The sequence below is a fragment of the Lissotriton vulgaris genome, chromosome 5 (genome assembly GCF_964263255.1).
Source record: "Lissotriton vulgaris chromosome 5, aLisVul1.2, whole genome shotgun sequence".
Taxonomy (NCBI): Eukaryota; Metazoa; Chordata; class Amphibia; order Caudata; family Salamandridae; genus Lissotriton; species Lissotriton vulgaris.
Window position 1 is genome coordinate 1356095101 of NC_141693.1, and position 14885 is coordinate 1356109985.

At 40.2% G+C, this 14885-nt stretch overlaps 1 protein-coding gene across 3 annotated transcripts in view; it reads left to right on the top strand.

Annotated features, from left to right (window-relative positions):
• The window catches only part of TRIM33 (tripartite motif containing 33), a 418511-nt gene that overhangs the window by 117671 nt on the left and 285955 nt on the right, over positions 1-14885 (top strand). For all 3 annotated transcript variants that reach the window (XM_086923290.1, XM_086923291.1, XM_086923292.1), the window contains exon 5: positions 5067-5183. In XM_086923290.1, the coding sequence (XP_086779416.1) occupies positions 5067-5183 (117 nt within the window). The remainder of the gene's footprint in view (positions 1-5066; positions 5184-14885) is intronic.

Genomic DNA, 14885 nt, shown 5'->3' on the forward strand with positions numbered 1-14885 from the left:
TCACATGATGTGATTGCTATGTCACGAGTGTGGGTATAAATAGTAAACACAGAGGGTGGACCATTAGTTCACGCCCTCCACATATAATGGGTTATTTACATGGAAACAAAGGAAAGACTAAGGATAACTTTATTTCCCTTTAATCTAAATGATAACTCATAGTGAGTAAAAACCATACATAATTTTCAATGTTGGTATAGTAAATATGTGCAATGCATCGCAATGGTCATATATATACATATAAATAAATATATAAAATTATAAAACAATGATAAAACTCATAGTGAGTAACGACCATACATATTTATAAAAAATGATATAATAAATATGTGAAATATATCGCGATGGTCATATGTATATAGATATACATATGTAACATCATAACATGTGTATATATATATATATATATATATATATATATATATATATATATATATATATATATATATATATATTTCACAGAAACAACCATAGGTTTCACACCAGTTATAGTTGGGAATTAGCATTTAAAACACCTATTAAATTAACAGAACAAAACATAGGTTTGACACCAGTTATAGTTAGCTGGAAATTTTACTGACATAAAACCCTTGAAATTCCCACTTTATAGTTAGTTGGACTCACTATAACTTGCGCGCCTGCAATGCACTGCCGATGACGTCACATATTACATCACTCATGACATGGTCAGTGACATCACTCATGACATCACTGATGACACCACCCAGTAAATGTGTGTGTTTCTGAAAAATAAATGTTTTATATATGTATATGTAAAGGTCGATGGAAGAATAAATGTTTAAATAAGTGTTTAAATGAATGTTTTTTTTTAAATTGATTGGTTAACTGGCTTATTAAGTGCATCTTAGTGAATACATATATTAGCGAGTATTGTTTAAATATTTAAATGTTTGTATCAGTGTTTCACTTTGTGTATAAGTGGCTGCATGGGTTGGTGAGTAGCTACATGTGTGTGTATATGGGTTATTAGATGTTTTTTTGTATCAGTATGAGTGTCTGTATGGTTTGGTGGGGGTGTTACTTAGCACATAGATGCATCAATGACTGACTCACTGTATGTGTTTTGAAGACCGCATATGTGCAGGACTGTATGGGTGGATGAGTGTATATATGTGTGTGTTAGTGAGTGAATGACTGTCTCACTAGTGTCTTTATCAGTAACTACATATGTTTTAATCTAGTATATGTGAGTATTGATGTATATAAGTGAGTATATGTGAGAGGGAGAGATTGAAAGAGTTCTTGTTTAAATAAGTATGTGTTTCTATAAGTGATTGTTTAAGAGAGTTAGTATGTGTAAGTTTCCTTAGAAGTAAGGTGGTAGTGTGTGTATAGCTATATATGCAATTAAATGGATGTTCAATAGTTTATTTGCATGTGTGATGTGTGTGAGTAACTTTTGGATGACTGGCGGTGTGTAACAGGATGTATAGGTGTTTCACTAAATATGATGAGTGAATATATGTATGAGTGACTATATAGAACTGTTGGTAAATGAGTGGATGTGTGTATAGATGGTGGGATTACTGAATTGGTTGTTGTAACTGGTATGGGTATCTCTATTTTTTTGAAAATGTTAGTTTCTATTTTTGAATGTGTTTCAAGGGTTACATTACACTGAAAGGAGGTCTGTCACTCCGTCACAAGGATCTCTCTCTCTCTCTCTCTCTCTCTCTCTCTCTCTCTCTCTCTCTCTCTCTCTCTCTCTCTCTCTCTCTCTTTCTCTCTCTTTCTCTCTTCTCTCTCTTTCTCTCTCTTTCTCTCTCTTTCTCTCTCTTTCTCTCTCTTTCTCTCTCTTTCTCTCTCTTTCTCTCTCTTTCTCTCTCCCCCCCGGAGCGGCCGTCATCTTGTGTCTCGGTAGGATCGAGACACAAGAGGTGGCAAAAACAAAGGGGGGAAATGACCAAAAGGGGGCAGGGTAGACCCCCCTGACCCCCTAGGTTTGATGTGGGGGCCATAAAAGGGCCCCGCGGGGCAAAAACATTTTTTTTTCGATTTGCGCGGGGGGAGCGCCCGGTACGCGCACCGCGGAGCGTACCATGGGGGAAAAAGAATGAGAGTTTTTAAAAAATGTAGCATTTTTTTTATAAATTGGAGGTAGTTCTATAAACTGTTTTTTTATTCTTTGTTGTTTTATATTTTTTTATTGTTTTTCGGAATTTTATTTACTTTTTTTGGCTTTTATGAACAATTTTATATTTTTGTAATTTTTATGGGGACAAATGAAAAACAGGGAATTGTAAACGGCTCAACTGGAGAGAAAAAAAACAGGGAAAAATTAAAGTTTGTTTTTGCACTTGTGGTTGTCTCCAGCACGGTTAATCAGTTTAATACTTTGCTCTCCATAGCAGAGAGAGAGAGAGAGAGAGAGAGAAAGAGAGAGAGAGAGAGAGAAAGAGAGAGAGAGAGAGAGAGAGAGAGAGAGATTTTTCTCTTCTCTCAATTTCAATTTTTTTTATGCCCAGACCTATTGACGTCACTATGTCCGTGGCTAGAATTATTTGGTTTGATGTGCATTCCAATCATAGATTTTTTTTGTTCCTGTTTTTTCCCTGTGACAAATTTGAACTTGGTTCCAACGGTCGTTCTGCTTTCTAAATTTGCCCTTTGTCTTATCCGTGCTCGGATCAAGGGAGGGTGTCATGGGGGTTGGGCCTTGCATTTACACTGTGGTAAGTTGGCATGAGCTTATTAGAAGTTTAAACACCATTTTCCTCTTTGCTGCCTTTGCACACGGCACATCTTATTAAAAATGTTTAGCGTCTTGAGGACTGTTTTGCTTCACACGAGAATAATGTTTTTCTATATTAACAGCTTGGCTTGGTAAGCTGTGTCTGAACAGTGAGTGCTGAGGCCTTCAAGGTTATTTTAACACAGTGGTTGTTGTTCGGTCTGATCAGCGTACGTTCTAGACATAACATATATGCAGCTGTGGCCACCTCTGATTTCGGCGTGTTTAATAATTCACTGCGCAGGCATGCTCAAACACTTTTTGGAGAACATTTGCATGCAGAGAGCTGGTGTAGAAAATGATGTGATCCATTTCTACTAGGACCAGAGCTATGGGCCCGCCCTTGTAAACCCAAGAGACCTTCTGTAGCTATAAAATAACCTAATAGCAAGGGAGTGTGAAATCTAGGTGTAATCTAGTCTATTTCTATTTAGCATTTTAACATGCCTTCTCCTTTTGTATTTTATGGAATAGTAACTATGCTGATAATCTTGTTGCTTATAATATGTCTGCTTGTATTAGCTAAGATACTGCGCTTAAGAACACAGCATTAGAAATAAATATTTCAAACTTGCACGTGTCTTCATTTACTCACCGTTTTGGACTAACATGAGTGTATAACGAAAGAGTGTTCATGTGTTCCACATTGCCTGAGGTATTCTAAGTTCCATGTTCTGTGTTGTCTAATCATTGGGGGTATGGAATAACCAATGAGACACTGATTGCTAGTCTGGTAGGGGATTTTGGCTACTAAAGTGAGTTTTGGCACACCCTAATTCACTGAGGTTCCAAGTCTCTATGCACAGTTCTGTGTAGAAGCAGAATCCCTGCTACACCATACACTGGCCAAGAACAGCCTCCGGATGTTCAGTGTTTTCATTACATCAGAGCTAAGGCTGCCACCACTGCGCTAGCACATTGGTCACCTGTCTTGGACATTCGTCAGGCTACTACATGGATGTCAGTTCACTGTTCACTGAACACTACTATCTGGACTGCCAGGTCCGGTGGGAAGCACATTTTGTCCATTCAGTCATGCAGACTTGTTTGATCTGTGCCATATCACAGACCCACCATCTGGGAGGGTACAGCTTTGGTGTCAATTCGCAGTGTGAGTGATCAGCAGTTAGAAATATCCATCAGAAGAGTAAATTGCTTACCTTCGGTAACACTCTTTTTGATGGATAATTTATCTAACTACAGATTCTATACTGATCCTCCCACCTCCCTGTTCTGTGGAATAGGCCGGGGGTCTCCAGCCTTTTCTCCAATTGAAGCCACTTATATTATTGAAAATCTTCCCTAGTTACTACTATTATTAGTGGTGTAACAGTGACCACATCAAACAGGATTACCTTAGTGGACACCATAATCAAGACTACCCGCAGTGATCCCCTCAGGGAATTGGGCATGGTTGCCAGCATTTGTAAGAAAGCTGCATCAACATGGGTAATACATAACGGCCATATCTGAAATGCCACTGCCACAGAGATATTAATATGAGTAAGGAGTCTCCCCAAAGCTGCATGATTTTCACCCGAATATGAACTTTGAATATAATTTTGGAATTTCAACCCTTTTATCCAAACATTAGCTTGTGTTCTGACAAATACACATTTTCATCTTGAATACACACTATTTAATTTTTGGTATACATAATTTAACCTAGCAAATGTTTCTGATTCAGTTGATTGGCGCACCCAGGAGAGCTACTTTCAGGTAGCTGGAGAGCTACAAGTAGCTCACGAGCTACCTGTTGGAGAAGCCTGGAATAGACTCTGTTCTCCATCTAAATGGATCCTATTTGGGATGGGCACACCGTTGAACCCGATCACATAAGGCTCTGCTTTTGACCGCGCAAACAGATATCGGCAAGAAGCTGGCTTCTAATTTCTCAGGTGGAGTTTGTGTGTGACTCCCAATGTCATTTTAAGGATAGGACAGACCTGACAAGGAGCCACACAACACCACCTAACGACAATGCTTGTAATCGCTGGGAAGTAAGTCACAAGGAGAATAATCTGAGTTGAAATACAGTACACCAGAAAGTGTTACCAAAGGTAAGTACTTTATTTAAGTTTTTTCTTCATTTTAGTTGCTGAAGTAAATTAGCTGCTTTCTGTTTTACCAACCTCCCTGTTTCCAACAGGGTGAATGCACATCTGTGTAGTAACCAGAATGTTAACTTTTATTGTTATGCTGTAACTATCTATGTATTAATGTTAGTGTGTGCGCACACAAATGTGCATGCATCTCACGGAAATAAATTAACAATGATGCAGTGACTAACTACATTTTATATTTGACTTTAAAGGTATCAGTTTTTGGAAGAAGCATTTCAGAATCAAAAAGGTGCTATTGAAAGTTTGTTAGCCAAACTCCTTGAAAAGAAGAATTATGTACATTTTGCTGCTACTCAGGTTCAAAATAGGTATGTATATGAACAATGCTGTGATAACATTTGAGCAATTGGAAGGGCCTATACTGTAGTCGAGTAATTCAGATGTAAAATGTCTCCTTTTGTGTATGTGAAAATTTCACGTTCGCCAAATTACAGTATTTGTAGTAGATCAAAAATGTGTGTGTGACATTACCAAAACATTTATGCACGCTGAAGTAATTATTGCATTTGGAAAAATTTTAATATTCTTAATAGTTGGTAATTGAATTCTCTTATTTGTAAAAGTTTATTTAAATTAATTTCTAATACTGTCACAGTGGCAGTATTTCAGTTGAGAGACTTTGAAAATTGAAAGTAAGTAGTTAACCGCGCCTGTGGTGATAAGATTGTAGAAGGAGTAAATAACTTTACATTATCAAGAGAAGATCTTGATAACAAACATCTTACCCATGACTTGAGGATAGTTTGCTCTTTCTATTTTCTTAACCTTAATATGCTTGCTATTGTAATATCATTGTGTGAAGTCGCGTACATTGCTGCATGATTTTGTTTACTCAATGTTTTAAAGGCCAGTTTTCAGAACTGTAGCAGCCGCATTTTTACAACTAATGGCTGTCTATACGGAAGCAAACATTAGGAAATTGTGAAGATCCCTAAGCTAGAGCTACTGCCTTCTTCATAACATATCATAATAAGCAGAATTATTTTTTAGTGGAGCAGTCATGCCTATAGCTTGTCTCTGTAACTAACTCAGGCCTTCTGGTTTGAGTGTGAGCTTACCCGCATGTCAGCCATCAGGCACAGATCTAAAATTACAACGTTATACATAGTTAGAATTGGCAGAGCAAACTACTCTCTTTTCAATCAAAGATTTTCCCGGAGCGAAGGTTCTGTATCAACAGTGTGTCACGGGGGTTATCAACATTAAAACCCTTGACTACCACAGTAATCAGTGAGATTTCATGTAAGAAAAGACTTCCCTGTGGGCTTTTAGACAAAGTAATAATAATCCATCTTTAAATCCCTATTGAGTTTAACATATGTTTCTCACAGTGTAGGCTTGAGGCCTACTGTGTTAAGCATCATTTTTCATAATACATAGATCAGGCCTTTAGCCATGATCATTTGCTTGCCACCATATCCAACTTTGTCTGTCTGTATTGAGTTTAAGGTTTGCCACTGAGTGCTAGTCAAGCACGCCTTTCAGTGAAAGCACACAACTTCTGCCCAATTTAATCATGTACTCCTGCCCACCAGCGTTTGGGTGGGGCTAAAGCTTCCATCTGTAGTACACTTAAACTCGTATAGGTTGGTCACACAAGGTCTGGTAACAGCTGCACTGTCAAGCAAATCAAAGGGCAACATGAAGGAAAGAAAGGACCAGTAGAAAGAGGTAATAAAGTGCATGCACCACATAGACGAATGCTGAAAGAAACGACAGTAGAGTAGACATTTTGTACTCGCACAAACCATTTGGAAAGCAAAAAGTTCCCTTAAAAGAAAAAAAAAAGTGAGGACCGTTGATAAATGTTACTGTCATTTTGAATGTATCACTTATTCTGGAGCTGCTTGTTCGATAAGCAGTGCCCTCAATATAGACATGCTGGCTGGAGGGAGCATGTTTTCACAATATTGAAGCGGCAATGTTGAGTAAGGTTGTAGTGCCTGAATGAACTGAACTTCAGAAGCAAGTGTTATAGACCACCATTATTTAAAATTGTATGCTAACTCGCTGATCTTGGTGTAACATCATGTGAATGACCTCTTCAGCATGCACTCAATTTCTTAGGACTTGCAAGGGCTTAATAAATGGGGAACAAAAGGCAACAAAAAATATGTACGTTTTAACTAAAAAAGGTGACCTAGACTCCTGCTATGAATCTTGTGCAGAATCCAATCTTTCTATGAAGAGAGCTAATGACTGAAGTGGCTGGCCTATTGCACCCTTCTGTATGCTCTGGTTGGCGGTAACAAAATATCAATGACACCACAATAACCCAATGGATAAAGAGTGGCTAAAATTCCCTGTGTATAGATTTTTTTTTGGTTACTATTTTTCAATATTTATTTTGCTTAAAAGGCATTGATTAACGCCTGTCCCTCAAGATGTGGCATAGCATTTAAAATGTTCTTTAACACATATACACCAAAAAGCACAGACTATGGAATAGGCCTAGCAATGCAGCACCTTTACTGAACTTAAAATTGCCACTGTCCTAAGATGCATTTCAGTATATTATCAGTTACACTTTAATTCTTATGCTTTGTTGAGCAATGGGCCCAGGAACACTGGTTGGCATTTGCCCTTTTCACATTGTAACATTGGATTATGAAGCATTGTTTGCTTTGGTCTTTACTCGCTTGTCACTAGTTTAAAGTTAATGTGCTCATTGTCCTTTTTTTCCCCGTCTTCTCAAAGCCCTGATCTGCCATGTGATCTGTAGTCTTGCTATTTCTTTGACAAATGTTGCATCTACAGAAAATAAAAATCATGTAAAGAGATGCACTCTGTTTTTTATTCCAGTGTCGGTGAGTGACATTGATAGGAGATTGAAGGAAAGGAATTCTACCTACCTGTTCAGTGAACTTCAGAGTGGACACCTGTACTGTGGTCCGTGCTTGGCTAGTGGTCATCTCGTTTATATCCTACATTTTAAGCTGAGATGAATTGCTTTATGCTGAGCAGTGCACTGCTGTGTGTTGCGAGGCACACAGCTCTTTAACTTGCTCTTCCTCTGAGTGTTGTAGGGTGCACAACTTTTTAATGTTCCTAACTCGCTCCTGTTGGTGGGCTCACAGCTTGCCTGGGTTAAAGGCTGGCTCAGAGTACTGCTTCTGTTAGCATTCTACCTATATCTTCCAGCAGTTTTTTCATCCCCACTCACTCTGCCTCCTCTACTGAGGTTGACCCGTGCTGGGTGCCCCGCGTTGTGGTGTTTGATTAGCCGTATTCTAAACGTGAAGGCGTCCCGCTTGAGCGCCATTTTTCCTCGCTTTTGCGTTGACATCCCCTGCCGCCATTTTTTATGGTCAGCAGTCCAGCTTTCTCGCCTGGCTGCTATCAAGTCGCCACTGCGGAGCCGACTCATACAGCCCGCGTGCAATTTTCCTTCCTTTGCTATGCAAACAAATGATGGACATGGCATGGAGCCTTGGCTGCAGGAAAGCAAAGCATTCTAGTGGATTTATGTGTCACTTAATAGGTTTCTGTTACTTGTACCTGCTGGAACTAGCCCATTTTCTCTTCTCTTTTCTTCCTTACCACAAAGTAAGTGCAGTTTCTTCAGTGCATTTTATTCTGTGCCAAGAGTTACAGCCTGCAATCCACCATGACGCGTTTCACCTCGAAAGAGGCTTGTTCACATAGCGTGTCATGGACACAAACGAGAGAATTTGAAGTGCTAGTGCCTAATTCAATACAGCTGTGCAGTTCACAGTTTTTTCATTTAGTAAACAGTGAAGACATACTTCATTATACCAACAGAGGATAAAGGGCATAGTGCCCAACGGGTTCTGGTGCATATAAATACATTTATGAAGTATAAAATTCATCTTTAATATTTACATATTAATAAATAAATGTCATATATATACACATGGTTAAAAATAATCCATATCTATTTCGTACATTATACTCCATATATATACACACAATTAGGTCAGCATAGACAACCTTTGTTCATATGTCAGTACATATGATATTAAGAACCCTAATTTATCATTTGTCGTCAGTATTGAGGTAAAATACAGGTTTACACTGGAAAGAAAATTACGCCCAAGTGGGCATAGCCCAAAAAAAAACTGCACAATCTGATAAAACCAATAAATCCATGCACTATTAAATCATCCTCTTATGGTTACTGCAGATCAAAAATTGTTATGAAGTGAAAAGTGCTTATACCAATTGTTTAAAAACATACTACAGTTAACAGCAGGTAGCATAGTCAGATAAAAACAAATCGAGAGCCGTTAAGGGGGAGTTATTCAGATACCCACAATAATTCAAAAGTCAGATTGTAATACATTAAGAAATTATGATCAGCGAAAGCATATTAACTAGAGACAGGTGTAAAGATCCTCGCTAATATTTAAACCTCCCGGGTTCTTCGTGTTGAACTCAAGAATAAATCTGGTTTCCAGGAGGCGCAATTTAGCGTCCCGGTTACCTCCTCTTTTCAGAGGCAAAACTGAGTCAACTAGAAAGTACTGAAGGCCACTGGGGTCACTATTATGTACGGTTTCGAAGTGCCTGGCCACCGGATATGCCTGATCCTTACCAGAAATCGCCCTGAGATGTTGTAAAATGCGCTTGTGGGCAGGTGGGCGTGTACTCCTCACATATTGTAGTCCACAAGGGCATTGCAGGACATAGACAACGTATTCTGTCTTGCATGTAAGTCTCTTGCTAATGACAAAGGGTTTATCTGAAAAGGGGCGTGGGACCTGGGTTTTGTTGATCCCGTGGCGACAGGCTTTGCACGTGAGGCACTTTTTGAAACCAGTAATGTGATCCATCCAGGATTTGGTGGGTTCTAATGTGTTGCTGACTAAGGCACTGGCAAGGCTGGGGGATTTACGGAAAGTGAGACTGGGTCTGTCTGGTACCAGGTTGCCTATTACAGTGTCACCCTTGACCAGGTTCCAGTTTTTATTCAGATTTTTCCTAATCTGGGAATGCTGGTTACTATAGGTAACAATGGCTCTGGATTGAATTAGCTCATTGTTTCTGCACTCTGCACTAGACATGATCCTGGGCACTAGGGCTTCTTCCCTCTTAATTTTCTTAGTACGTCTAATTGCTCCATCTATTAGAGTACTGCTGTAACCCCTTTGTAGAAACCTGGCTTTGCTAGCTTGTTGTGCCAGGTCACATTCCAAATCAGAGCTACAGATTCTCCGCAATCTTAGCATCTCCTGTTAGGGGATGCTGCGGATAAGGTGTTGAGGATGCTGGCTACTAGCGTGTAGGACTGTGTTGCCAGCAGTGAGTTTCCTGTGCAACTTGGTCTGCAGAGTGTTATCCCTGATATAAACCTCCACATCTAAGAAAGTAACCTTTTCTTTGTCAATGTGTGATGTGAATTGAAGGTTAAGGTTATTCATGTTAAGTTGTTTTACAAATTCCGTAGCCTCTTCATGCGACCCCCTCCAGATCATGAATAGATCATCAATATACCTTAGGTAAAGCATAACCTTATTCAGCATAATTTCCCTATGCTCACCCATAAGGACCCGCTCCTCCCACAGCCCCATATGTAGACAAGCGAAGCTGGGGGAGAAGCAGGCCCCCATAGCCACCCCTCTTAGTTGCTGGTATATTTGATTATTGAAGGTGAAAAAGTTTTGTTCCAAACATATCTTCAACATACCAACAATCATCTTATTGTGCTGTAAACATTCAATGGCAAAGAAGGGGGGAATTTACCTATGCCTCTATATGCATAATTACAACACTTAATGATTGACAATGAGAAAACCACACTGTTAGTTAACTCAGACAAGTGATTTGTGTCTATTATTTATGAAAAATTCAGAGATTGTACATTACTTACGACAGAAAAAGAATACATAGTCAACTTCACATTGAACACACTGTAAACATTTTTTGCAAAGGAAAAAACACAAAAAACAAGTGTGTGAACAATTATTATGTGAGTTGTGGTGAACATATCAACATAATGTGCATATACATTGTAAACAGTGAAGAGCAAATGTCTCGAAACAGTAAAAAACAGACTTTCATGCAGTCAAATCAGGTAATCACGTTTGGGGGGTACGTCTTATTCAATACCAGCCAAACTTCCTGTGATGTGGTGTCGTAGTTATATGAATACAGGAGAGATCAAAACATAAATTAAGACCAGCCAATAATTTTAGGCAAAAACATTGATGCTAAATGCCAACGCGTTTCGAATGCCAATGTACAAATCATCGGATTCTCATCAGGGCGTGGAGTTTATCCATGGGTACTGTTTAGGGAGAGAGAACAGGGAATTGGATTTAGTTTGGAGCACATAAAAAGTGAAGCTTTTTCCAATTGAATGCATCAACCGATGCAGCATACCTTATGTGACCAATGGATTGTGGTCATTTGAGTCTTTTAAGGGGTAGTCATCATATGTCATCATATGCCGTGGGCGTCAACCTGCAATGCAGTGACATTGGCGAGATGAGTGTTTTTAATGAAATATAGGCTGGCAATATACGCGTACATTTATGTGGCCAAAAAAGATTACCTCTGTGTGTGGAGCAGCCGCTCCGAGGTCGAGGCCAGGGAGGATACGGATCTCAGTTCAGTGACCTTTTTTAAAAAATCTACAAATACAAGTAAAATGTGGTCTTAGCGAGGACAGTTGGAATATCTTTTGCCCCAAACGAAAGGTAAATAATGGATTGCTTACTGTTCTCCTTAAATTTGGGCGATTAATTGTTTCTTGAAGGTGTCCTGTGAAAAAGAAGACAGGCGGGAAATTCAGAGTGCCCTGTCTGTGTTTATCAGAAAAAACGAATACAAATTCGGCTGTACGCCGTGAGGCGTCTTACCGTGAATTGTGACCCTCGGGGTATTGGGTCACCCGTGTACTTGAGGGCAGGGGTCTTGGACAGGAGTGGATCCTGTAAGGGAAAGGACCAGGCAGGTTGAGACCCGGTTGCGCCCGAGTGTGAGCGCGTGTGTGCGCTTCCCCCAAAGCGGGTCTTACCTTGAGTAAATAGATGACCGCGTTGTCCTTCAGATTCAGGGTGAACACAACAGCTCGCCGCCGCGAGCGAGAAAGACTAAGTTGTGTCTAATGGTCACGTAATGCAGAGAACCAATCAGCGAGGGGGTCCTCTCGCTAGGGATTCTGGTATTTGTAGTTTGTGGAAATACTGGTCTGCAGCAAAGGCAGAGGGGGGAGAGTTAAATTCTGGTAACTTCACTGAGCACATTTAGCCCATTGTTGACAGTGTTGAATTTCATAATGAGATAAGCCTCCTTGCGTAGTAGTGCCGCCTCAATGTCATGTACATACTGTTTAGGATCCGCCCATGTAAGGACCGTCCATTTAAAATCATTTTCGCCATGGTTGTGATTTGTGAAATGTTCAACCATGGGTGCAGAGCACACCTTTTTCTTTATTCGAGATCGATGTTGTGTGATGCGGGAATTTACTCAAGGTAAGACCCGCTTTGGGGCAAGCGCACACACGCGCTCACACTCGGGCGCAACCGCGTCTCAACCTGCCTGGTCCTTTCCCTTACAGGATCCACTCCTGTCCAAGACCCCTGCCCTCAAGTACACGGGTGACCCAATACCCCGAGGGTCACAATTCACGGTAAGACGCCTCACGGCGTACAGCCGAATTTGTATTCGTTTTTTCTGATAAACACAGACAGGGCACTCTGAATTTCCCGCCTGTCTTCTTTTTCACAGGACACCTTCAAGAAACAATTAATCGCTCAAATTTAAGGAGAACAGTAAGCAATCCATTATTTACCTTTCGTTTGGGGCAAAAGATATTCCAACTGTCCTCGCTAAGACCACATTTTACTTGTATTTGTAGATTTTTAAAAAAAGGTCACTGAACTGAGATCCGTATCCTCCCTGGCCTCGACCTCGGAGCGGCTGCTCCACACACAGAGGTAATCTTTTTTGGCCACATAATTGTACGCGTATATTGCCAGCCTATATTTCATTAAAAACACTCATCTCGCCAATGTCACTGCATTGCAGGTTGATGCCCACGGCATATGATGACATATGATGACTACCCCTTAAAAGACTCAAATGACCACAATCCATTGGTCACATAAGGTATGCTGCATCGGTTGATGCATTTAATTGGAAAAAGCTTCACTTTTTATGTGCTCCAAACTAAATCCAATTCCCTGTTCGCTCTCCCTAAACAGTACCCATGGATAAACTCCACGCCCTGATGAGAATCCGATGATTTGTACATTGGCATTCGAAACGCGTTGGCATTTAGCATCAATGTTTTTGCCTAAAATTATTGGCTGGTCTTAATTTATGTTTTGATCTCTCCTGTATTCATATAACTACGACACCACATCACAGGAAGTTTGGCTGGTATTGAATAAGACGTACCCCCCAAACGTGATTACCTGATTTGACTGCATGAAAGTCTGTATTTTACTGTTTTTCGAGACATTTGCTCTTCACTGTTTACAATGTATATGCACATTATGTTGATATGTTCACCACAACTCACATAATAATTGTTCACACACTTGTTTTTTGTGCTTTTTCCTTTGCAAAAAATGTTTGCAGTGTGTTCAATGTGAAGTTGACTATGTATTCTTTTTCTGTCGTAAGTAATGTACAATCTCTGAATTTTTCATAAATAATAGACATAAATCACTTGTCTGAGTTAACTAACAGTGTGGTTTTCTCATTGTCAATCATTAAGTGTTGTAATTATGCATATAGGCATAGGTAAATCCCCCCTTCTTTGACATTAACAGGCCCTACCTACCCTCTTCCCTACAGGGCCAAACCCCTCCTTTCTTTTCGTAAACATTCAATGGGGCGTTTATCAAGGTAATACTCAACCGCTTTTATACCATCGCAGTGTCGAATTGATGTGTACAGCGAGGTAACATCCATGGTAATAAGCAATAGTTCATCATCCCAGGTAATTGAAGCCAGTTTGCATAAAAAGTCAGTGGTGTCTCTGACATAAGAACCCAAGCTCTTTACCCATTCTTGTAGGAAGTAGTCAATATAGCGGGAAATGCTTTCTGTGGAGCTATCTATGGCCGATATTATTGGCCTCCCAGGGGGCACAAGGGCATCCTTGTGCACCTTGGGCAGGAGATAGAAGCTGGGGATGACTGGGTGGTCTTTCTTCAAGTATTTGTACTCATCAAATGAGATTAATCCACTACTCCGCCATGCCATTAGTTTTGAGTTCTGGTCAGTCCAGGCTGCTCTAATAGTGGGCAAGTTGCTCTTTTTGTAGCAGTCCGTATCGCCCAATTGCTGCTCAGCCTCTTTGATGTATTCCTCGCGTTTCCAAAGGACAATATTACCTCCTTTGTCGGCTGGCTTAACTATGATTTTGTCATTGTTTTTCAATTTCTTGACCAGATTGTAATAGCATTGATTCTGCCTATTGATGACTTTCTCTTTCTTGTTTGAAGCAGTATATAGCTTTTTCAAGTCACCAATAATGAGTTCGTGGTACACATCCAAATTGTCATGGGTCGATACTGGAAGGAAGGTGGACTTTGGTTTGAATGGAGTAGTACTGACTCCCCTTCCAATGGCTTCGTCAGTGACTACCGGCATGTCTGTACTTCCGCATTGCAATTCCCAAATTTCCTGCATTGCCATTCCCTCACCGGCAGTCAGTAGTGAGGGGCTTGTTGGCGCTGTGACCTTAGATTTTTTTATATGGGTGTAGGCGATGGAATTTGTTCAGCTTCAACTTCCTAACATATCTAAAAACATCCATCCGTGTATCAGCGTAGTTATAGTCCCTAGGGGGACAGTATGAAAGTCCCAGAGACAGGATGGAAGTTTCTTTTGCAGTTAGGGTTGTATCAGTAAGATTGATCACTGAGGGGGCGCAGAGGTCTGCCCTCTTTTCTTGTTCCATCTCCCCCTGTTTGTTTTCCTTTCTCCTCCTGTTTTTGTTGCATTTCCTGCGTTAAGCCCGTTTCCTGTTTGCCCTCTGTTTCCTGGTGGGGCCTTCGACTGTGAACTTGAGCGCAGAGTGTCTCTTCGGTTCT